Genomic DNA, 22,880 nt, shown 5'->3' with positions numbered 1-22,880 from the left:
AATACGGGATGAGTTGATTTCACAACATGAACTTATTGAAGAATGGTATCTGAATTCCAATTTGACTATACTATGCAATATACTATGTTCAGGGATTCTAACAAAAATTTAGTCTATATGGAAAAGATGTTTTTTTCCCTTTTTGTTATTGCTGTTTGCTGTACTGAAGATTGAAACCAGAGATGCTGTACCAATGAGCTTTATCCCCAGCCCTTTTTATGTTATTTTATTACAGAGTCTCACTAAACTGCTGAAGCCTAGATCTTGCAATCCTCCTGCCTCAACCTCAGGAGTAGCTGGGATTACAGGTGTGTGCCACCGCAATTAGCTGATGCTTTTTTCCTCTTAAATGCAAAAACATGTGCAACTGTTAATTTCCCAAGAGAAAACAACCTGATTAATATATTATACTTTTTATAATTCCTTCACATCATGGCACAGGATTATAAAATAAATTCCTAGCCAGGCATGGTGGCACAAGTTTGTAATCCCAGTACTTGGGAGGCTGAGACAGGAGAGTCGCAGGTTGGAGGACAGCCTCAGCAAGTAGTGACACTCACATCAACCTACCATGATCTTGTTTCCAAATAAAAAATAAAATCGGGCTAGGGGTGTAGGTCGGGGATAGAACGCCCCTGAGTTCAATCCCCAGTACCGCTAAATAAATAAATAAATAAAGTGATATTTTATGATAAATGATACTACTACTCACCATACATATCAGTACAGTAATTAAGATGTGTTCTATTTTTAATTTCCAGTTTCCCGATGGCAAAAAAATCCAGTTTTCTTTTAGGTTTTCCTTTTAATTCACTGAATCATAGTCTCTCAAATAGAGAACATTCTACCTATTAGATGCCCAAACATTTCTGGGACCTAATAAGAACAAAAAAAGTAAAATAAGTAATGGTATCGAATTTGCTACGTGACAAGTCTAGAGGGTGTTATTTAGCCACCAGAGGTCTTAAGAGTGTCATGAGATTCTACTGAGTTAGGAACTCTTCCTAAGTGAAGTATTTTAAAGACAGGTAAGTAATGTAGGCACTTCATGCACCTGTGTCTTGCAGTATTGCAACTACATTTAACAATTCACTTCATAGCTTCCGAAATATCTTTGTTGCTTTTCGAAACCACAGCAGGAGGCAGGCAAAGAGCGGAGGGTGGACGGCAGGGGAGATCACACAGGTCAGGTGGGGTTTGCACACACCAGGCCCCTGACCCCACCGGCTCAAGTCCTAGGTCAGGCGGTCCTGAGCTGAGCGCCCCGGCGCGGGAGCAGACCCAGGCCTCGCCACACTCGACCTCCCTCTCACAGCCTCCCGCCAGACACCGCCACTCACTCGGACAGTGCCGCCCCGAGGTCGAAGCCTTCAGGGCCCTCTGACAGCCCGCCCAGGACGTCCCAAGCACAGGAGACGCAGCTGCCACGCAGCCCTAAAGCTATACCACCGCGCTGCCCTTACGTCACTCCTCCGCGTCGCTGCGTGACGTCACTCCAGCGACCGCGGGCTGGACGCGTGCTCAGTCCCGCCCACTCCGGAAGCTGCAATCACTCTTGGGCCTGTCTCATCGGCGGTGTCCTGGTCGTTCTAGGTCCAGGCGCAGTCTGGTCGCCCTGGGTCTTGGACAAGGTCTGCGAGGACTTTGGAGCTCATCTTCTTGGAATCGTACCCTTTCATACTTGCCAAGAAACTCTGGACAAAAGTCTTGAATTTGGAAATGCAGTTTCACCATTCATAAAAGGAGGATAAAAATATTCTTAAAGCTAGCCAGGCACTCCTGTAATCCCAGTACTTGGAAGGTGGGGACAGGAGGATCTCAGATTCAAAACCAGCCTCTGCAACATAGTGAGATTCTCAGCAGTCTAACTAGACAGTTTTAAAATAAAAAGGTCTGGGAATGTAGCTCAAATAAAACACCCCCTGGGCTTGATGTAGGATAGAAGAAATAAGGTAGAAAGAGACAGAAAGGAAAAGTAAAACATAACTTTAATATATGAACCTGGAGCTGACATGCCTCAGCCTCTGGTCCACAAACCAGTTCTCTTTCCCAGGCCTGACTCTCCCAAAAATTCCTGGGAATCCTGTAGATCCTAGAGCTAACAATATTTCCGAGAAAGCCTGTAATTTAGGATATTACAGCTTATCTGTCAATCAGCTAATGAGGACCCCAATCAACCAGAGATCATCCACCTTAAGGCTGCCTAGACCACCTGCCCACCATAAACTGCCTCAAGACTACTGGACTGAGCTCTTCCTCATATACCTTCTCTAGCCCACTGCCGGAGCCAACCAGCAAAAGTACAGGTTCTGAAGAGAGGCGTGAGGATGAAGAATTTATCTCTTAAAAATTTGATTCTCAGAATATTTATTTTAATGTGGGGAAGCCGCCAGCCTTCCCCACATCTCTACTGGCTGACCCCTGTTCTTGGGTCAATATTTCCTACTGGTTGACGACTACGCCTGGGTCAGTATTCTCTATTGCGCCGATGCTGGGTTTGTTTTTCCAGAGGTATTTATATAGTCACAGGTCAATCAATATCCTCGTGCTACCACCACCAGAATACAATAAAGACCAATACAAAACACATATTACAGATAGGTTAATCAGTACCCTCGTGCCATCACCATCTGATCTTCTCCCCAAACCCTGTTGACTGGGAGCAAAGGACAGTCAGCTGAGTCAGAGACACCAATCTAGGGGAAAGCCTTAATGGCTCCCCACAGCCCACCCCTCACGAAAGTCCCCTATAAGAAGAGAACCCTGAATTCTCCAATATGCCTTCCTCTCTTGAGGTGGCCCGCATTCTCTCTTAAATGTGTATTTCCTTTCCCAAATAAACCTCTGTCCATGTCTCTAACTGGCGTGTGCTGAAATCCTTTTGTCACGTTAGCCAAGAACACTGCAGATCCTGAGTTCCTGAGCTGAGGACTCACCCCAACAGGTTCAATCCCCAGTACCACCCCCACAAATATATGTATGTTAAACAGACCTAGGATTGATGTGAAGAACACTGAAATAGAAGAGTGATTGGCTTTCATCCACTCAACATTTCCTGAGAACCTGCCCAAAACTGTTGGGATTCTGAGTATAGCAGTGAAGGCTGAAATTGAAGTCCCTGTCATTAAAAGGCTGACATTTTAATTGGGATGGAGATAGTAGTAACTAAAAATCTGCAACTTTTAATAAGAACTAACAACAACAACAACAACAACAACAACAACAACAACAACAACAACAACAACGGGTCTGAGAGCCGGGCATGATGGCGCACACTTGTAATCCCAGCATTCGGGAGGCTGAGACAGGAGGATCGCAGTTCGTGGACAACCTCAGCTACTTAGTGAAATCCGTTGCAACTCAGTGAGACCCTGTTTCGAAATCAAGAATAAAAAATAGAGCTAGGGGTGTAGCTCGGGAGGCAGAATGGCCCTGGGTTCTATCCAGAGTACCGCCAAACAAACAAACACAGGTTTGAGTTGGAGAGATTTCTTTAAACTATACACCTAAATAGAAGTGTCTGTTTCTATAGCTGGGAGCGGTGGCACAAACCTGTAATTTCAGTACTTGGGAGGCTGAGATGGGAAGATCGCAAGTTCGAGGCCAGCCTTCAGTTAAGCAAGACCGCTTCAAAATAAAATATAAATTAGAGCTGGGGATGTAACTCACAAGTAGAAGGGCCCTGAGTTGATCCCAATAACACAGGAAAAACAAAGTTTCCAAGGGAGTTGTTATAGTTGGTGACATGTATAGCAATAAGCATGAAGGGCGATAACCTGGTGTCTAAGTTATTGTGCTATAAGAGAAAGGCAGATAGGCCTTTTTGTTGTTGTTGTTTTCACGGGTTGGGGTAAGAGGATAGCTCAGCATCTACAGAACCTGAAAAAGCATATGTGTCACTTTTTGGTGAAAAGCAAACCATGGCATGTTTCTTAATTCAAGTAAGAAATATCCCCACCTGGCAATCATATGTTTCCATGTTGGGAGCCATTAAGGCCTTCCCCTAGATTGGTGTCTCTGACTCAGCTGACTGTCCTTCGCCCAGAGTCAACAGGTTTGCGGTTATGGGAAGTTCAAAAAGGTCTGAGAGAGGATCAGGTGGTGATGACACCAGGGTACTAATTGGCCTATCTGTAATGATGTTTTGTATTGGTCTTTATTGTATTCTGGTGGTGGGAGCACGAGAATGTTGATTGACCTGTAGCTGTGTATAAATACCTCTGGAAAAACAAGTCGGCGTCGGCACAATAAAGACGAGATTGACCCAGAAGCTGCGTTGGCCAGGAGCATCCGCGCAATAGAGAATATTGACCCAGGCATAGTCGTCGACCCGTAGGAAATATTGACCCACGAACAGGGGTCGACCAGTAGAGGTAGTAAGCTGGCAGCTCCCCCATGTTAGAATTTAAAATTCTCCATCCTCACGCCTCACTTCAGAACCCGTACTCTTGCCAGTTGGCTCCGGCATTTCCAGAGTCTTCGTTTACCACAGGCTTCTCAAACCAACATGGTGATTCGTTTTGTTTGGGGGTGGGAATATTGTTCCCAAACCTGTATCGCGCCTTTATTTCTATGTTGGGGAATGACAGGATCATCTACCCAGCCAGCAGGTTAATGGCACCTTTTGTCACTTTGACCCGATGTCCTGTTTCCAGCACTCTGATGGCTGTATCAGAATTGCCTAGGGTGATGTTTAATGCATTACATCCCATCAGCCTATATATTGGACACCTGTAAAAATACATAAAATTTAGCCGGGCGTGGTGGTGCATGCTTGTAATCCCAGCATTCGTGAGGCTGAGACGAGGATCGCAGTTCGCGGACAGCCTCAGCTACTTAGTGAGGTTCTCTGCAACTCAGTGAGACTCTGTTTCAAATGAAGAATAAAAAAAAAATAGGACAGGGGATGTAGCTCGGAGGTCAAATGCCTCTGGGTTCCATACCCAGACCCACAAAAAACAAAAAAAATTATAAAATTTAATAGGACGCCTAAAATTGTTCAATTTGGTGGTACTGGGGATGGAACCCTTCTACCTCTGGGCTACACTCCCAGACCTACTTTATATTTTACTTGGAAACAGGGTCTCTTTTTTTTGGGGGGGGGGTACTGGGGGTGGAACCCAGAGGCTTTCTACCTCCGGGCTATACTCCCAGACCTTTTTTATATTTTATTTGAAAACAGGATCAAACTAAGTTGCTGAAAGCCTCACTAAGTAGCTGAGGCTGGCTTTGAACAATGTTAATTTAGAAGATTTTTTTTCCCTCCCTCTTGCTATTTCCCTCGGGTTTCTTTTTTGTCTTCTATTAGTTTGGTTCTTTCAAGGTATAGGCTTTCCTGAGATATCTGTTAACCTTTGAATATATTAATAAGCTAGAAATAGTGATTCCCTCAGACAAGTTTGTTAAAAATCAAGTGGAAGAGGAAGTTTGCAGAGGGTGAGTCAGTATAATCTTCAGTTAATTCTCCTCTCTGAGGTGTCTGGCACCCTGTAATACAAAGACCCTGTTTTACTCCCACCTGAAGAATAAAGACTTCAGAATTAGCCTAGGGAGGGGGCCGGTGGGAAAGAATATAACTCATTCCCAAATAATTTTCAATTCATTTGTGTTCTCTTCATCCTTCCTTCCAGAAGCTCTCTTTAAGGGGTTCTACGATTTAAACAGGATCGACTATTTGGGTATGCTCACGTCTGGTTTGTAAGTATCTGGGAAAAGAGTGACTGACTGATTGACCATCATGAATTGGCTCCCACAGCTGTGGAGGCTGACAAGTGTGAAATCTATAGGGCAGACCAAAGGGCTAGATATTTAGGTAAGAACTATGTTTGTAGTATTGACTATGAATCCCATGGATCAGCAGGCTGAAAACTCAGGCAGAGTTTCTATGTTGCAGTCTCAAGGACTCATTCCTTCTTCAAGAAACCTCAATCTGCTCTTCTTGCCTTCAACTGACTGGATGAGGCCAGGCACATTATGAAGGGCAATCTACTTCACTCAACCAATGTCCCAATTTCAATGTTAATCAGATCTCAAAAAAACCACAGCAACACTGGCATTTACACAAACTGAGTATATAGCCTGGCCAGGTTGATACATAAACTTAACCTAGAGCTGGGCAAGGTGGTACACACCTATACTAGAACTGGGGAGACTGACAGTTTCACAGGTTCAAGGCCAGCCTTAGCAACTCAGTGAGGCCCTCAGCAACTCTGTGAGATCCTGTTTCAAAATGAAAAATAAAATGGGGTTAGGAGTAGATCCCAGAGATCCAATTCCCCTGGGTTCAATTCTTATTACACTTAGCCTATTCTATCCTTTACAAAACACTTAGCCTATTATATCCTTTGATATGTCAATACTTGGGTTGAACCCAACAAACAATTCCTTCCTTTTTTAAATCTTTCTTCCTTTTTTTTTTTTTCTTTCTTTGTCCTTTTTCTTTGTGTGGTGCTAGAGATGGAACCTAGGGGTATGCTACCTTCAAGCTATACCCCAGCCCAATTTTTATCTATTATTTTTTCACTATTTAATTTATTTGTGATACTGGGGATTGAACTCTGAGCTATACCCTCAGGCCTTATATATATATATATATATATATATATATATATATGTATATATATATATATATATATATATTTTTTTTTTTTTTTTTTTTTTTTTAATTTTGAAATAGGGTCTCACAAAGTTGCTGAGAGCCTTGCTAGGTTGCTAACTCTGGTTTTGAGCTGTGATCCTCCTGTCTCAAACTTCTAAGTACTGGAATTACAGGTGTGTGCCATCAGGCCCAGCACAAACAAGCAGTTTCTTTCTTTCTTTCTTTCTTTCTTTTTTTTTTTTGTGGTACTGGGGGTGGAACCCAGAGGCTTTCTACCTCTGGGCTATACTCCCAGAACTTTTTTATATTTTATTTGGAAACAGGGTCTCACTAAGTTGCTGAGAGCCTCATTAAGTAGCCGAGGCTGGCTTCGAACCCGTGTGATCCTCCTGTCTCAGCATGTGCCACCATGCCCGGCCTAACAAACAAGCAATTTCAATGAAGCAAATTCAGTGACTGATGAAGAGCCCTTTAGGATCTCCTTTGTGCAATCATTTTTTATTTTCCCAAAGAGCAGAGAATTCAGTATTATGGTATATCCTGCATGAGATTCCAAACAGACTAAAGCACTGGTTCCTCCCATGCAACATATTCCGAGCCAAAGGAGAAAACTTCTGTACACAAAAATATAAATTTACACAGTATACTCTAACTTTTTTTTTTTTTAATGTGTGTGGTATTAGGGATTGAAACCAGGAGCATTCTACTCCTAAAACCCCCAGCCCTGTTTTTATCTTTAATTATTTATTTATTTTTACGGTACTGGGGATTGAACCCAGGGGCATTCTACCTCCAAGCTATACCTCCAGCCACATTTTTTATTTTTTTATTTAGAAACAAGGTCTCACTGAGTTACAAAGGTCCTCACTAAGTAGTTGAGGCTGTCCCCAAACTGAGATCCTCCTGTCTCAGCCTCCCAAATGCTGGGATTAGAAGCGTGCACCACCATGTCTGCACCCCCAGTCTTTTTAAATGATAAAACAGCCTCACTAGGTTGTTAAACATCTCACTGAGTTGCTGAGGTTGTCCTTAAACCTCCAAGCTTCCTGTCTCATCCTCTCATCCTCCCAAGTACTAGGGTTACAGGCACATTCCACCATGTCTAGCTTCTAAATTTTTTTTTTTTTTTTTTTTTTTTGTAGTACTGGGGACTGAACCCAGGGGCAATGTTTTTATGTTTTATTTTGAAACAGAGTCTCACTAAGTTGAGAAGGGCCTAAGTAGCTGGGGCTGGCTGCAAATCTGCAATTCTCTGGTCTCAGCCTCCTAAGTACTGGGGTTACAAGGTTGCACCACATGCCAGGCTCAAAAATGTCTTATGGTGCATGTAGCTTTTCTCAAGAGAGGCTTGGGTGTTCATTTTAACCTCTTTAAGAATATCTTGGCAGTTTTCCTTAGAGAAGGAGTTGAGTAGGTTATACTTGAAACTAAGGAAACGTTAAGAGATTTAAGGGATGTTGCAGGCTCTGGGCAATTTTTCTTTTATTGGGGACAGGAAGGGTTTATTGGGAATTGAACCCAAGGACATTCTAACCCTGAGCTACAATCCCCAGTCCCTTTTTACAGGGTCCCACTGACTTACCCAGCCTGGCCTTGTCTCAACCTCCCAAGCACTGAGATTATAGGTGTGAGCAACCGTGCGTAGACCCACTTCTCTATTTTAAATGCACTTCACCTTACCGTGGTGCTTAATCAGCATTGCATTTTCTAAGTATTTTAATTTGTTCCTCCTACCCAGCCAGAAGTTTTGCCTGGTTTATAAGGGCTATTTACTGAAATGCTTGGATCAGAGAAATATATGATCTGACTAGCTGGTACCAAGCATGTCTCTAGGATGCTGTCTTCGTGCTGTTTGTCATAATGCACTAAACGCCACCATTTTGAAAAAGCACACATATGGAAGAACATATACATATAATAAGTATGTATTTGTCAGCAAGAAATCACAGGTCACAAAAAAGTACACTTACTTTAGTTCACAATGTAGATCCTGTGAAAACATATTTTTCATCTCTGCAGTTTACTTATATAAATTTAAAGCATTTAAACAACACTTGAAACTAAACTGGTGAATAAAAATTGCAGCTTAATTCAAATTTCAGAGGATTGTTTAAAAAAAGGCCACAATAAAGAGTAAGAAATATGTAGAATTCCCAAATTGTCACAGTAGTATTTGCCTTTATTAAAAAAAAAAGCATCTTAATAAAACAAACTAAAAACTAGGTGTGGAAAACATAAAAGTCAAATCAGAGATCTTGGTTTAGTATTTTCCCTGAGTCTCTTGTTTTAAAAAATCAAATTTAAATAAGGCCATTTCAAAATGGACCCAAAGGTCTCACCTCCTCCATGCAGCCATGGGGAATACATTTAAGACAAGAGGCTAGACAAGTTGACATGGTCCCAGGGCTCTGAAATGCCAGACTGCCTGTGCCGCTGCCACAGGATTCAGCCGCTGCTGACTCAAGCGTGATAAGCTATCAGCAGTCTATCTTGACCCACCATAATGTAACACACAAGACTATATAGCAAATGCAGACAATTTTAGTTATTAATAAATATTAAAGTTCTAAATGGGTTTTGGACACTATATACATCAAATTGTGGTAACACAATGTAGAAACAAACATGCTTATGCTTTAAAAATATTATATAAACCGGAGTTGGTAGGTAAATGGTCTCAATCTTCTAAATATGAGTTACAAAAAAAAAAACTAAAAAAAGCAAAACAAAACACCAAAATTCATTAGGTCCTAATAAAACAAAGTTAAAAAAGTGATTATAAGCTGATGCTTAGATATGGGTATTTTAATTCTAGAACAGTAATTACTTCGTTGATCCTTCAACAAAATTGGCCCTATGCTTCTATTTGATCACTTGACTGCAATCATATGTACGTGTATATATCTATACAAGGATATATGCTTGCAAATGATCTAGCACTTGATTTAAAACATATATGATAATTAAACAAATTTTAAAAAAAGGTTTGTTCAAATTTGAAAATTTGTTTTTGTAGTACTAGGAATTGAACCCAGGGGCATTCTACCTCTAAGCTACAACTCCAGCCCAATTTTATTTATTTATTTATTTATTTATTTATTTATTTATTTATTTATTTATTGTAGTAAGGATCTAACCTAGAGACATTCTACCTTCAAGCTATGACCCTAGCCCAATTTTATCTTTTTATTTGGAAACAGGGTCTTACTAAGTTCCCAAGGGTGGTCTCAAATTGTGATCCTCCTGTCTCAGTCCCCAAGTACTGAGATGTGTGTACCATCATGCCCAGCTAAAAATTTGTTTAATTCTGATGTACTAACTTGCTGGGCATATATGGTTGTGTGTGTGTGTGTGTGTGTTTTTAGTATGTGTGGAACCCAGGGGCATTCTACCTCTGAGCTATACCCCCAGCCCGAGCTATACCCCCAGCCCTATTTTTTATTCTTTATCTTGAAACAGGGTCTCACTGTGTTTCAGAGAACCTCACTAAGTAGTAGCAGAGGCTGTCCATGAACCACAATCCTCCTGTCTCAGCCTCCCAAATGCTGGGATTACAAGTGTGCGCCACAACACCTGGCTCCTGGGCACTAAATATTATGGGTAATATTTTCTAATTAATCCCTTCAGCACAAAGAAATCTCAATTGACAAAGAATTTCAATTAAAGTAACCATTAGCTTGTCAAAAGCTAATGATCACTCACTTTCATTTTTCTTTTGTGTACTGGGGATTGAACCCTGGGGCATTCTGCCTCCAAAATATACCTTTAAGCTTTTTGATTGTTTTGAAACAGGATCTCACTAGGTTGCTGAGTCATTTGCTAAACTGTTGAGGCTGGCCTCCAACCTGCTGTCTCAGACTTCCAAGTACTGGAATTACAGGCATGCACCACCGCATGGCAGTCATTCCTATCTCAAAATGTAGGAGTGAAGTTATGGCTTTACACACCAAAAGTATAGTATTTATTCACACCCCTGTTAAGGTTAGACAGTGAAACCTAATACAGCCAGAACTGTACAGGATAGACACCTCTGAGGCATAAGGACCCAAACTGTGCATGAAATGTTAAATTTAACTCAGCAATCCTGTGCATATCATACCTTTTCGCTCGACCTCTTGCAAATTCTCTAAGCAAGAACTTGGTAAATATCACTGGCCTCTTGCTTTCTCACGGGTGAAAAAGGCTTGCCAATGCTCAGGTGCCATGGGGCACAGTGGCACATACCTGTAATCCCTGTCCGTAGGAGGCTGAGGCAAGAGGATCTCAGGAGTGCGGCCAGCCCGGGCAACTTAGCAAGACCCTATTCCAAGACCCTATTTATTTTATAAAAAATAAAAGAGCTGGGGCTGTAGCCCCTGGGTTCTACCCCCAGTACCACCACAATGACAGCATTTAAAAAGAACCCTCATGTTGTATTATATGTAATTAATGAAGTTCAATGTCAGCACTTTGGTACTCTTCACAAAAAAAATCTCAAAATGTACAAAGGTAATCAAGCGTGTGGGGCATTTTATATTGTAACACGTGAGTGAATAGCTAGGGTGTAACCACCTTGACCAATTCTCCATCGTGAGGTGACCCGTCGCCACCCCGGCCCCACCCCCGCTACCACTCCAGTTCCACGGGGTATTTCCCAGTGAGGCAAGCTGTACAATGACCATCCTTTTCAAAACGTGCCAGCCCGTTGCCATTTTCTTGAATCATCATATCATGCTTTTTCACTTTCTGCCTTTTAAATTTTATCTCTTCTTGTACAGATGAAACCAGTCCTTCTACTGACAGATAGACAACACTGTTTGCTCCTACAGGGGACAAGACGGAGAGATAAACAGGTCATGAGACTTCTTTTGAAAAGGAGAAAATAGGTCAACAAAGAATAGTTACAAACAGCATAATTTAAGTCAGAAAAAAGTTGCTTAAGCCTTTCTTAAATGTCTTTTGTTTTTCTTTTGCATGGCTGGGGTTTGAACTTAAACCCCAGTACCTTGTGTACATAAAGAAAGAGATTTTGCCAGGTGTGGTGGCGCACACTTGTAATCCCCACGTTTGGGAGGCTGAGACAGGAGGATTACGCAGGTTCGAAGCCAGCCTTAGCTAGCTTAAGAAACCCTGTTTCCAAATATAAAAAATAGGTCTGGGAGTGTAGCCCGAAGGTAGAAGGCCCCTGGTTTCCAGCCCCAGTACCACCACCAAAAAAAATAAAAAAACAAAACAAAAAACAAGAAAGAAAAGAAAGAGATTTTGAAGGCAGGAGGATTTGGCCTCTAATTTAATCTTTAAAGGCACTTACTTTCCTTAAGTCTATTTATCATCTGTTAGAGGGGAAAGCAACCTGTGGAGTCTGTGATACCAGTATACAGTCTGAATGGTTACACTATGACGGCCATCAGGGTGATACTCAAATACTGAACTGTGACACAAAAGCATGATCAGAATTGAAATGCCAGCCCTAACTAACCAGTGTGGAAGTACCAAGGCACAAAGATCAGATGTCAAGGGATAAATCTCTTTATTATAAAAGAAAAATGCCTTATCCAGAATCAATTTATATTTATAAATCTCCTTACCTCACTATTAAAGATAAACCTGCATAAATTTTCTTTCTTTTTTTTTTGTGGTACTAGAGATTAAACCCAGAGGTAATCAACTTCTGAGTTACACCCCCAGCTTTATTTTTTAATTTTTACTTTGAAACAGGGTCTCACTAGGTTGATGAGAACCTTATTACTTGCTAAACCTCCGAAATACTTGGATTACAGGGGTGAGCCACCATATATTTTTTTTTAAATTTTTAATTGGTGCACCGTATTCATACATCATAGTGGGATACATACTTTTGTAGACATACATGCACACATTGCCCAGTCAGCCCCCACCCGATCCCCACCCCATTCTCTCCCTATCCCTCCCTCCCATGCTTGGCTTAGTGATTGACATCTAGTATTATAGCAATTTATCAAAAATTAAAAATGATAATCTCACATAACAGTTTCATTTGTCTGATACCAAGCTTTTGATGACTTAAAGATAACATTTCAATATTTCTTTTTGCTTTCTTTCTTACCAGAGAATCTATTTTTTCTATTTTTTAGGTGAAACTATCATATATTTATATATTTATTTTTCAGAAAAAAAATCTATCCTAATATGGAATATGGACTCTAGGTACCCACAACGATCTTGAAAAAGAACAAAGCTAGAAGATGTATATTTTCTGATTTCAAACCATATAAAGCTACAATAATTGAAACAGTGTAGTACTATTCTAAAGGCAGATATATAAACCATTGGAGTTAAATAAAAGCCTAGAGCTAAATTCTTCCCTATATTGTCAAGTTATTTTTGACAAGGTTTCCAAGAACATTTGGTGGTGGGAATAATAATCTTTTAACTAAATATTGTTGAAAAATAATAATTACATGGAAAAGAATAAAATTGGACCCTTACCTAATCCCATATACAAGTATTAACTCAAAATAGATAAAAGACCTAAATATAAATCTTAAGACTATAAACTTTTGGGAGAAAATCTGGGTCATAAAACCTTACAACATTGAAATTGGCAGTGATTTCTTGGTTATGATTTCAATGGCACAGGCAACAGAGGAGTATACAGACTCCCTAAAAAAAAAAAAAATTGTATATCCAAAGACAGTGTAAACAGAGTTAACAGTTACTAATAGAATGGGATAAAATATTTCCAAATGATATATCTGAAGGTATATTAATATTCCAACTAGAAATCCTAAAAATTAACAACAATAAAGGCAAACAATACCCTTTAGAGATAGGTAAAAGACTAACATAAATAATGAATCTCCACAGATAACCAATCTTAGTTGTCTGTTGGATGGAAAATCTTGTTTCTCTAGTTCTGATGTGTTACCTATTTCTTCTTTGTAGTTAATCTCTTTGAGTATTTTCTCTAGTGCTGGTTTTGAAGACATAAATTCCTTCAATTTCTGTTTGTCATGGAAGCTTCTTATTTCTCCATCTAATTTGATAGAAAGTTTTGCTGGGTAGGAAATTTTTGGCTGGAAGTTGTTTTCTTTCAAAATTGGGAATATGTTACTCCAAGCCCTTCTGGCTCTTATAACTTGGTTTGGGAAGTCTGGAGTGATTCTAATTGGTTTGCCTCTGAATGTCACTTGGCCCTTTGCTTTTGTTGCCTTTAAGATTCTCTGCTTGGCTTCCACATTGGTCATTTTGACAATTATGTGGCGTGGGGATCCTCTTCTCCGATCCTGTCTAAAGGGAGTTCTATACGTTTCCTGGACCTGCGTATCGACCTCTTGCTCTATGTCTGGAAAATTTTCTGCTATTACTTCCTTGAAGAGATTGTTGATCCCTTTGGTTTCACTTTCTTTTCCCTCCTCTATTCCAATTATTCTTAGGTTAGCTCTCTTAAAATGGGCCCATATTTCTTCAATATCAGATACCTGCTGTCGGATATTTTTTTCTAGATTAGAAACTATGCGTTCATTTTTGGAATGATCATCTTCTAAGAGCGAGATTCTGTTCTCCATGTGTTCTAATCGGTTGTTTGTGCTTTGAATTGATGCCTTTACTTCATTAATTGCATCCTTTATCTCTTTTTGGCTCTCTCTGAGTTCTTTTCGAAGCACCTCTATTATTTCTACAGTTATTTTCCTGATTTGATCTTCTAGAAATCTCTGATTTTCTGTTTTATCGGGTTCTGATGTTGTGGGGTTGTGAGCATTCATTGCTCCAGTATTATTCCTCTTTCCCATGATTTTGGAAGTTTGTGCCTTCTCTGGGTTCTTCCCTTGGGTCACTATGACTTCACTTAAGGTGCTCTGGATCTCGAGTCTGTAGTATCTCAGACCCCACTACTCCTTTACTGGGTTGTATCACAGAGTCTCCGACCCAGAGAGTCGATAGAGGCTGCTTTAGACTGTGGGGGGTGCCAGGTTGCACGTTCTCCTATGGTGTGATATCACTGCCACCGCCCCTCTTCCACTGGGTCAAGTCCCAGTGAGTACAGTACTGGGATTTCTCCGCTGTGGCCCACAATTTGACTCACTGTTCTTGAGTACGCAGATGTAGCTCTACTGAATTCGATGAATTCAGTGCTGTTGCTGCCGGTGGCAATATGGCGCCGCTGCTACGCCCTCGGCTATGGGGCTGGCGTTTTTTTTCTTGGTTTTGATTTCTACTCTGAATCCCTGCAGCATGTGCTGAGCTCAGCCACTGGAAGCTTTAGATGCCCTCTGCGCCGAGAAATCCCGCCTGGCTGTTCCGCAGCGGCTCCCCTCGGCTTGCTGTAGCCGTCCCGTGAATTCGCCGGTGCCGCTGGCAGTATGGCGCTGCTGCCGCGTCCTCGGGCGTGAAGCCGCGTCCTCGGGCGTGAGGATCTCCTCTGTGGCTCTGTTCTCAGTCCGCTTTCTCTCTGGAGCCTGGTGATTTTTTTTGTTTCTCTGGTGATGTTGTTTTCTGGCTTTGAAAGGCGCTGATTTTGTGGTAATGGAGATTTGTTGTTAGCGGGGCTCTTAAGCCCCGCTTTTCTCGGTTGCCATCTTCCCGGAAGTCTCGTGAGCCACCATATATATAAACTTTTTTTTTTTTTTGTGGTACTAGGAATGGAACCCAGGGGCATTCTACCCCCGAGCTACACCCCCAGCCCTATTTTTTATTCTTTATTTTGAAACAGGGTCTCACTGAGCTGCAAAGGGCCTCACTAAGTAGCTGAGGCTGGCTGCTAACCCAGATCCTCCTAGCTCAGCCTCCCAAATGCTGGGATTACAAGTGTGCTCCATCATGCCCAGCTGCATAGTTCTATATAAATTTTAATGCTTACCTAGATATTCTGCAAGACGATCAAATTCTGGTTTATTGGCTATAAGCTCTTCTTTGGTGGGAATATTTATTCCCATGAAGCATGGATATTTAATTGGTGGAGAAGCTACTCGAATGTGTACCTTGGAAAGAAAATTTCACATACCAGATTACACAAAAAATTCTTACTGCAAATTCAACATATTTGCTTTACAGAATACTTATTACCAATATATAGGTAAAAAGCTAAACCATAGATTCTCGAAGCTGTGATACCATCCCTAGTGGGGAATGCCATACCAATCCAGGGAAACAGCAGCAGCCTTGGGTGAAAATGAGGGGCACTGAATAAAAATTAGGGGAAAGTTGAAGTACCCAGTGGTTTGCAGAGTAAATTTGTGTTTTTCTCTGAAAGAGGGTGGTAAGCCAGTAAGTTTGGAACTTATGCCTGGATAAACTATAGAATTTGTTTCACTGGATAATAAAAGACATTTTTTTTCTTGTGTCACCTGTCAATAAGGAACTTTCTCTTTCAGATTCTTTACCTCTCATTTGATGATTTCACTTCCCAAGTTCTACTTTCATTTTCTCTTATAATTCCTGAATGCCTACCAGTTATTTTTCCATATTATAAAAAAGTCACGGCATACCACGTTATAACAAAACTACTATTATAATAGAGCTATTTTAATGTATTATTATTACTCTATTTATGTGGCTATAATCAGTGTTCACAATTTTGGGGTTTTTTTCCCCCTACAGTGCTGGGGATTGAAACCAGGAACACTCTACCACTAAGCTATATCCCTAACTTTTTGAGACAGGGATTTGCTAAATTGCCCAGACAGGTCTCAAACTTGAAATCCTCCTGCTTTAGCATCCAGAGTAAATAGAAAGACAGGTGTGCACATCACGCCTGGCTCTTCATAGAGTTTTTTTTGTTTGTTTTTGGTGGTACTGGGGATGGACCCCTTCTACCTGCAGGCTACACTCTCAGACCTATTTGATATTTTTATTTGGAAACAGGTTCTCTTAAGCCAGTGAGGCTGGCTCGAACCTGAGTGATCCTCCTGCCTCCGCCTCCCAAGCGCGGGGATTACAAGTGTGCACCACCATGCCTGGCGCCATATAGTTTTTAATGGCTGGATATTTCATCACACTAATCACTATTCTACTGGTATTAACAGGTTCCTTGTTTTTGTCTATTCATCTTACTATTATAACAGATATATATTGACTTTATACCTTTATTTCTATTATATAATTCACAGAACTCTTTTTTTTTTTTTTTTTTTTTGTGGTGCTGGGGATTGAACCCAGGAGCAGTCTACATTCAAGGTACACCCCCAGCCCTATTTTTTATTCTTTATTTTGAAATAGGCTCTTGCTAAGTTGCGGAGGGCCTCACTAAGTAGCTGAGGCTGGCTGTGAACCAATTTCCTCCTGCCTCAGCCTCCCAAGTACTGGGATTACAAGTGTGCGCCACCATGCCTGGCTTGTTTTTTAACATGGTCTCCTTAGGTTACTGAAAGTCTCCCTAGGTTGTTGAGACTGGCTTTGAACTTGTGATCCTCCTGCCTCAGCCTCCCAAGTACTGGGATTAGAGGTGTGTGCAACCATGCCCAGCAGTTTATTTTTTAAGAGCCCTGGGATTTTAAAAATAATGGGTACTATGTTCAATTAATGTCTCCAGCTGCACTAGCCCCTAACAAGAGAGCCGGTCTGTTTTTTGAAGCCAGGCAGATTTGTCTCTAGCTATGAAAGTTTCACATGGCATTTTCTTCCAATAGTAGGCTGTTTAGTCTACATTGAAAATCTATTATTTAGTTTTGCTACGTTTATCAATGATCTTAGCTAGAACTTCTGGTAACCGGGCGTGGTGGAAGATGCTTGCAATCTCAGTACTTGGGAGGTTGAGATAGGAGGACTGCAGGCTCAGGGCCAGCCTCAGTTACTTAGTGAGGCCCTCCAAAACTTAGTGAGACCTTGTTTCAAAATAAAACATAAAAAATAGGGCTGGGGGTATAGCTCAAAGGTAGAATGCCCCTGGGTTTAATCCTAGTTCTGCAAACACACACACACACACACACACACACACACACACTCTCTCTCTCTCTCTCTCTCTCTCTCTCTCTCTCTCTCTCTCTCTCTCTCTGATAACTTGCTGCAGCCTGAACATCAGCTTTACCTTGTACTCTATGTTACAGAGAACTTTTCATAAACCTCATGAGGTTTATGAACCTTGGCTAGCTTCAGAATTTTCTTTTTCTGCAGCTTCCTCAACTCTCATCCTTTACAGAACTGCAAGAGTTAGGGCCTTGCTCTGGATTAGGCTATGGCTTAAGGGAATAGTGTGTCTGGTCTGATCTATGAAGACCACTAATAAGGCTGTGTTGGTCTATCGTTCAAGCATTCATTGGAACAGCACTTCTAATTTCCTGAGAACTCTTGTCTTTGCAGTCACTGGTTAGCTGACCCCAGAGGCCTCGCTTTCTGCCTATTTCAGCTTCCAATTTGCCTTCCTCACAAAACTGAGTATTGTTTGCCATCTTATATGGACACAAACATGGTACTCTAAAACAGTAACAAAAGCATCATTAAAGATCAGTGATCGTTGGATCATTAAAGATCACTGATCGTGGTGGAGTGTGCCTGTACGCCCAAAATTTAGGAAACAGAAGACCAAAGGTTCCAAAACACCCTAGCAACGTGGTGAGGTTTTCAGCAGTGTCGTGAAACCCGGTTTCAATATAAAAAAAAAAAAAGTGGGATGGGAGTATGGTTCAGAGGTAGAATGCCCCTGGGCTTAATCCCCAGGACCATCTCAACACATACACACAAAAAATCACTGATCATCATAACAGATATAATGGTAGTGAAAAATGTGAAGTACTGCAAGGATTGCAAAAATGACAGAAGTCTGAAGAGAGCACACACTGTTGGAACAAATGGCACAACAGCGTTGATCAGCACGCGTTCGCCGAAGCCCTCCTATGTGTGAAAGTCAGTGTCTGTGAAGGGCAATAAAGCAAAGTATAATGAGATGTGCCTGTACGCGGATGCATGTATCAGAACATTATATGACGGTAAATATATGCAGGTTTGTCAGTTAAAAAAATACAGCACTACAGATTTTTTTTGGAAGATGAGGTACTATAAAAAATGAGCTAAATTTATTATACTGGAATTGGTTCTGTCTTCAAATAGAGAAAGTAATCAATATTCTACAGATTCAAAACATTCCTTTTTGTGTTTTTCATTAGTCTTAGTTTGTACAAACTTTAAGCTTTCTAGTTATCATTTTAACCTATCAAGGATTAAATTTACTATATAGGGTGAGAACTGGCTATTACATTTTCTCCAAGTTGCTAGAGTTATTCCTAAAAACAGTCTGATATAAAAAGATAATTTATTATATTGAACTCTATGTTGATTCATTTTGATTCACTTAACCAAACTGTAATTTTTGTTGCCAATACTGATGCTATTACTATTACTTACCTCTTTTGCCCCAGATTCCTTGAGCAATTTTATTATAGGTGAGATGGTATTGCCTCTCACAATCGAATCATCTACAAGAACAATTCTTTTGCCTTTAAAATTATCCGACAATACTCCAAATTTTTTTGCAACACCAAGTTGTCTTAGCCTCATGTTTGGCTGAATGAAGGTTCTTCCTACATATCGGTTTTTACACAGCACCTCCACATATGGAAGTCCACACTGATAGAGAAGAAAGAAATGAACGGTGAGCAGCAGTATACAGAATACTCCACACTCCAATGTTCTCAGGAGGAAATGTAAGCCATGTCAAAGCATGAAATTCATTTATGTTTCTTGTATACCTTATGCACATAGACTGATGGTAATATGTGTGTGTAACCACACCCCCCAGCCCCATTTTATTTTGAAACAGGGTCTCTCAGGGAGTTGTTGAGGCTGGACTCAATCCTCCTGGCTCAGCCTCCCAAGTACTAGGATTACAGGTGGGTGCCAGCATACCAGGCTGTGATGGTAATTTTATATACTACTGTAGTGCACCTATATTCTGATTACGACCTATACACTTGTGGCCTTGGGCTGGTACTCAAACCGTTTTCGATTTAGGGGCATACTGGATTTAGGATTAGGGATGCTCAACTTGTATTATGACTAAATTCTCTCCACACTCATATTATCATCTTTTTTTTTTTTTTTTAAAGAGTATATAGCCATGCATGGTGGTACACCCTTATAATCCCAGTACTTGAAAGGCTGAGACTGGTGGATTGCAGGTTTAAGGCCAGCCTCAGCAACATAGTGAGACGCTCATCAACCTAGCCAAATAAAAGAGGGCTAGGGGGTGTAGGTCTGAGATAGAACGCCCCTGGGTTCAATCCCCAGTAACTAGTACACACACACACACACACACACACACACACACACACACACTCTCACTCTCTCTTTCTCTCTCTCTCTCTCCCCCTCCCTCCCTCCCTCCTGGTCTTTGGGTGAAATTGTGTTCTTCACTAAAAGTGTGCCACTGAATAAAAAGGCTAAAAAATAAATAATCTTGCAAAGGAACCAAGATTAACCCTAAATCCCTTCTCCTTACAGTAAACTGTTGAAGTTTCTCTTTATAGGCCTCTATTCTACTGCTAGGACAGTAATTTGGTGCATAATGATGAAGAGAGATAGATACCTTTGCTGCATAGCCAAGAGCAGCAGGTGTAGCGGATTCAGGAACAGTGCTAACCAAATCTGCATCCACAGGGGCCTCAATGGCCAGCTGTTGGCCACAACGGAATCTTACTGTATAAACCATTTGATCTAGTATGTTTGGAAAAGAAAACAGAATATTTTTATTTTAATACAATATAATGTAACATGGTATTTTATAGCTATTCTAAAAATATAGCATTAGAACTACATAAATTTGTAATCCTTATTTATTTATTTATTTATTATTATTTTTTTTTGTGGTACTGGGGTTGGGGTTCCAGGAAGCCCTTCTACCTCTGGGCTACACTCCCAGACCTATTTTTTTATATTTTTATTTAGAAACAGGGTCTCTTAAGCCAGTGCAGCTGGCTTCGAACCTGCACGATCCTCCTGTCTCCGCCTCCCAAGCACAGGGATTACAAGCGTGTGCCACCACGCCCGGCATAATCCTTATTTTTAAAAGAAAAACAAAGTCAAAGATTTGAAAATTGTGAAAAATAGTGAGCTTGTGACTTGTGGGCTCAGGAATACATCCACAAGTAACTATGTGCCTTCAATATGCCAGGTAAGCTTTGGGGCTGAGAACTGCCATGTTTCAATAACACAAAGAAGGTATGAATTGACAAATAAAAGAAATTTACTTACCTTCAAATATACTATCGGGTCTTGCAAAATAAACATATTCAAAGATACAAAATGCCACTGGATTTCCTTCAGATCTTGATATGACATCTAGTGTTCGGACACTGTGTCTGGATATTTCCACAATTTCCCCAGGCAAAACTTCACGATAATATCTTAAAAATAATGTTATTTGTTAAATAAGATTTTAGCCATGGCTTAAGGTTGAGGATAATATAAATTATAGAACTCACAGAATCTCCTCCCTTCCCAAAGAAAAAAACAGGTTTTTATAAAGCCTAGAGATGACCTTCCTTCCTTCTTTTCTTTCCTTTATTGTGGTACTAGGATTGAGCTAGGGGCATTCTTTCTCTGAGCTACATCTCCATCCCTATTTTTTATTCCTCATTTTGAAACAGAATCTTGCTAGGTTAGTGAGAGTTCTAATATTTGCTGAGGTTGTCCTTGAACCTGTGACCCTCATGCCTTAGCTTCCCAACTACTGGGATTATATGTGTATACCACCACACCCAGCTTGTAATTTAGAATTTTAAAAAGTAGACTGAGTTTTATTGATTTTTAAAAGAATAAAAAGAAACAATATTTTTAACCCCTCCTTTAAGTTTCTTCTATCATAATAATTGCTTTTAGAGGAAATTCTTCCTTTTTAAAATAGGTCTAATGAAGCCGGGCATGGTGGCACATGCTTGTAATCCCAGCATTCGGGGGGCTCTGCAACTCAGTGAGACCCGGTTTCAAAATAAAGAATGAAAAATAGGGCAGGGGGTATAGCTCAGAGATCAAATGCCCCTGGGTTCCATCCCCAAACCCGCAAAAAAAAGGAAAAAAAAAAAAAACAGGTCTAATGAGCTGGGCATGGTGGTACATGCCTATAGTCCCAATACTTGGGGACTGAGACAGGAAAATTGTAGGTTCGAGAACAGCCTTAGCAATTTAGGACCTTCATAACTTAGTAAAACCCTATTTTCAAAATTAAAAAAGTATATATAATAGGGCTATGAGTATAGCTTAAAGATTAAATGCCCCTGTTCAATTCAATCCACAGTAACAAAAAATACACAAACACACACATGAACAAACGAAGGTATTATTGAAACACTAAAGTCAGTAAAACTTAGGAGTACAAATCCACATGAGCACTTATAAAGGTTTTCTTTCAAAAAATGAAAAACACTTTCATATAAATCACAAACATTTTTTCTTTTCTTTCTTTCTTTTTTTTTTTTTTGTGGTACTGAGGATTGAACCCAGGGGCATTCTACTTCCCAACTACATCCCAGCCTATTTTTCATTCTTTATTTCGAAACAAGGTCTCACTAAATTGCAATGGCCTCAATAAGTAGCTAAGGCTGACCTTGAACCTGCAATCCTCCTGTCTCAGCCTCCCAAATACTGGGATTACAAGCATGCGCCACGACACCCAGGGAAAATTTTCTTTTATTAATTAAAAAAATTTTTTTTTGACAGGAGTCTTGCTGTCTTACCCAGCTTGATCTAGAATTCCTGGATTTGAGTAATCTCCTGCTTCAGCCTCCTAACATCTGGGATTACAGGTGTGTACTGCCACACTGACTATAAGATTTCTTATGAATGTGGAATAAGATAATATGCTAAATGAGGCAAAACTTACCTTGCACCAATAGATAAGAAGCTACAGGATTCTGAAGACACTACCCATCCTTCTGTTTCTGATGATTTTTTCTCTGTAAATCACAAGATAATCAATTCAATTAATGAATTAACAAAAGTTAAAAGATAGTATTTTCAAGGGCTGGGGGTATAGCTCACTAGTACAGCACTTGCCTAGCATGCATGAGCCCCTAAGGTGAATCCCTAGTACTGTAAAATAAATAAATAAATAAACGAATAAATGCATACATATGTGAAAAGGCTATTTCAAGAAAATGGTTAAACCAAAGAGATAAGCAGAAACACAGAATAGCTATTTCTATGACTTTAAAAGCACTGAGGTACTTATTTGACATAAGCCAAAGATAAAATAACACTTCAAGATTCCTGCTAGCAAGATTTCAGAACTTGAACAAAATATCCGACAAATAAAAAAATCAAAACAAACAAAAAGCATTAAAATCATACTACAAAAATGGAAAAGATAGAAAAGGATAAAAATAAGCAATTAAGA

General features: G+C 40.3%; 1 protein-coding gene across 1 annotated transcript in view; it reads right to left on the bottom strand.

Moving 5' to 3' along the window:
• Positions 1-11,203: 11,203 nt before the first annotated feature.
• Positions 11,204-22,880, bottom strand: part of PPAT (phosphoribosyl pyrophosphate amidotransferase) — a gene marked incomplete at both ends in the record, with an annotated part of 52,044 nt that continues 40,367 nt past the window's right edge. The window contains 6 exons of the mRNA XM_080697861.1: positions 11,204-11,400; positions 15,417-15,537; positions 18,896-19,117; positions 20,076-20,203; positions 20,741-20,892; positions 22,368-22,440. Coding sequence (XP_080553987.1) covers positions 11,204-11,400; positions 15,417-15,537; positions 18,896-19,117; positions 20,076-20,203; positions 20,741-20,892; positions 22,368-22,440 — 893 coding nt within the window. The remainder of the gene's footprint in view (positions 11,401-15,416; positions 15,538-18,895; positions 19,118-20,075; positions 20,204-20,740; positions 20,893-22,367; positions 22,441-22,880) is intronic.

This window comes from Muscardinus avellanarius, assembly GCF_963383645.1.
Source record: "Muscardinus avellanarius genome assembly, chromosome: 6".
NCBI classification, from domain to species: Eukaryota; Metazoa; Chordata; class Mammalia; order Rodentia; family Gliridae; genus Muscardinus; species Muscardinus avellanarius.
The sequence above is the reverse complement of the archived record's forward strand: the minus strand, read 5'-3'. Positions and strand labels throughout refer to the sequence as shown.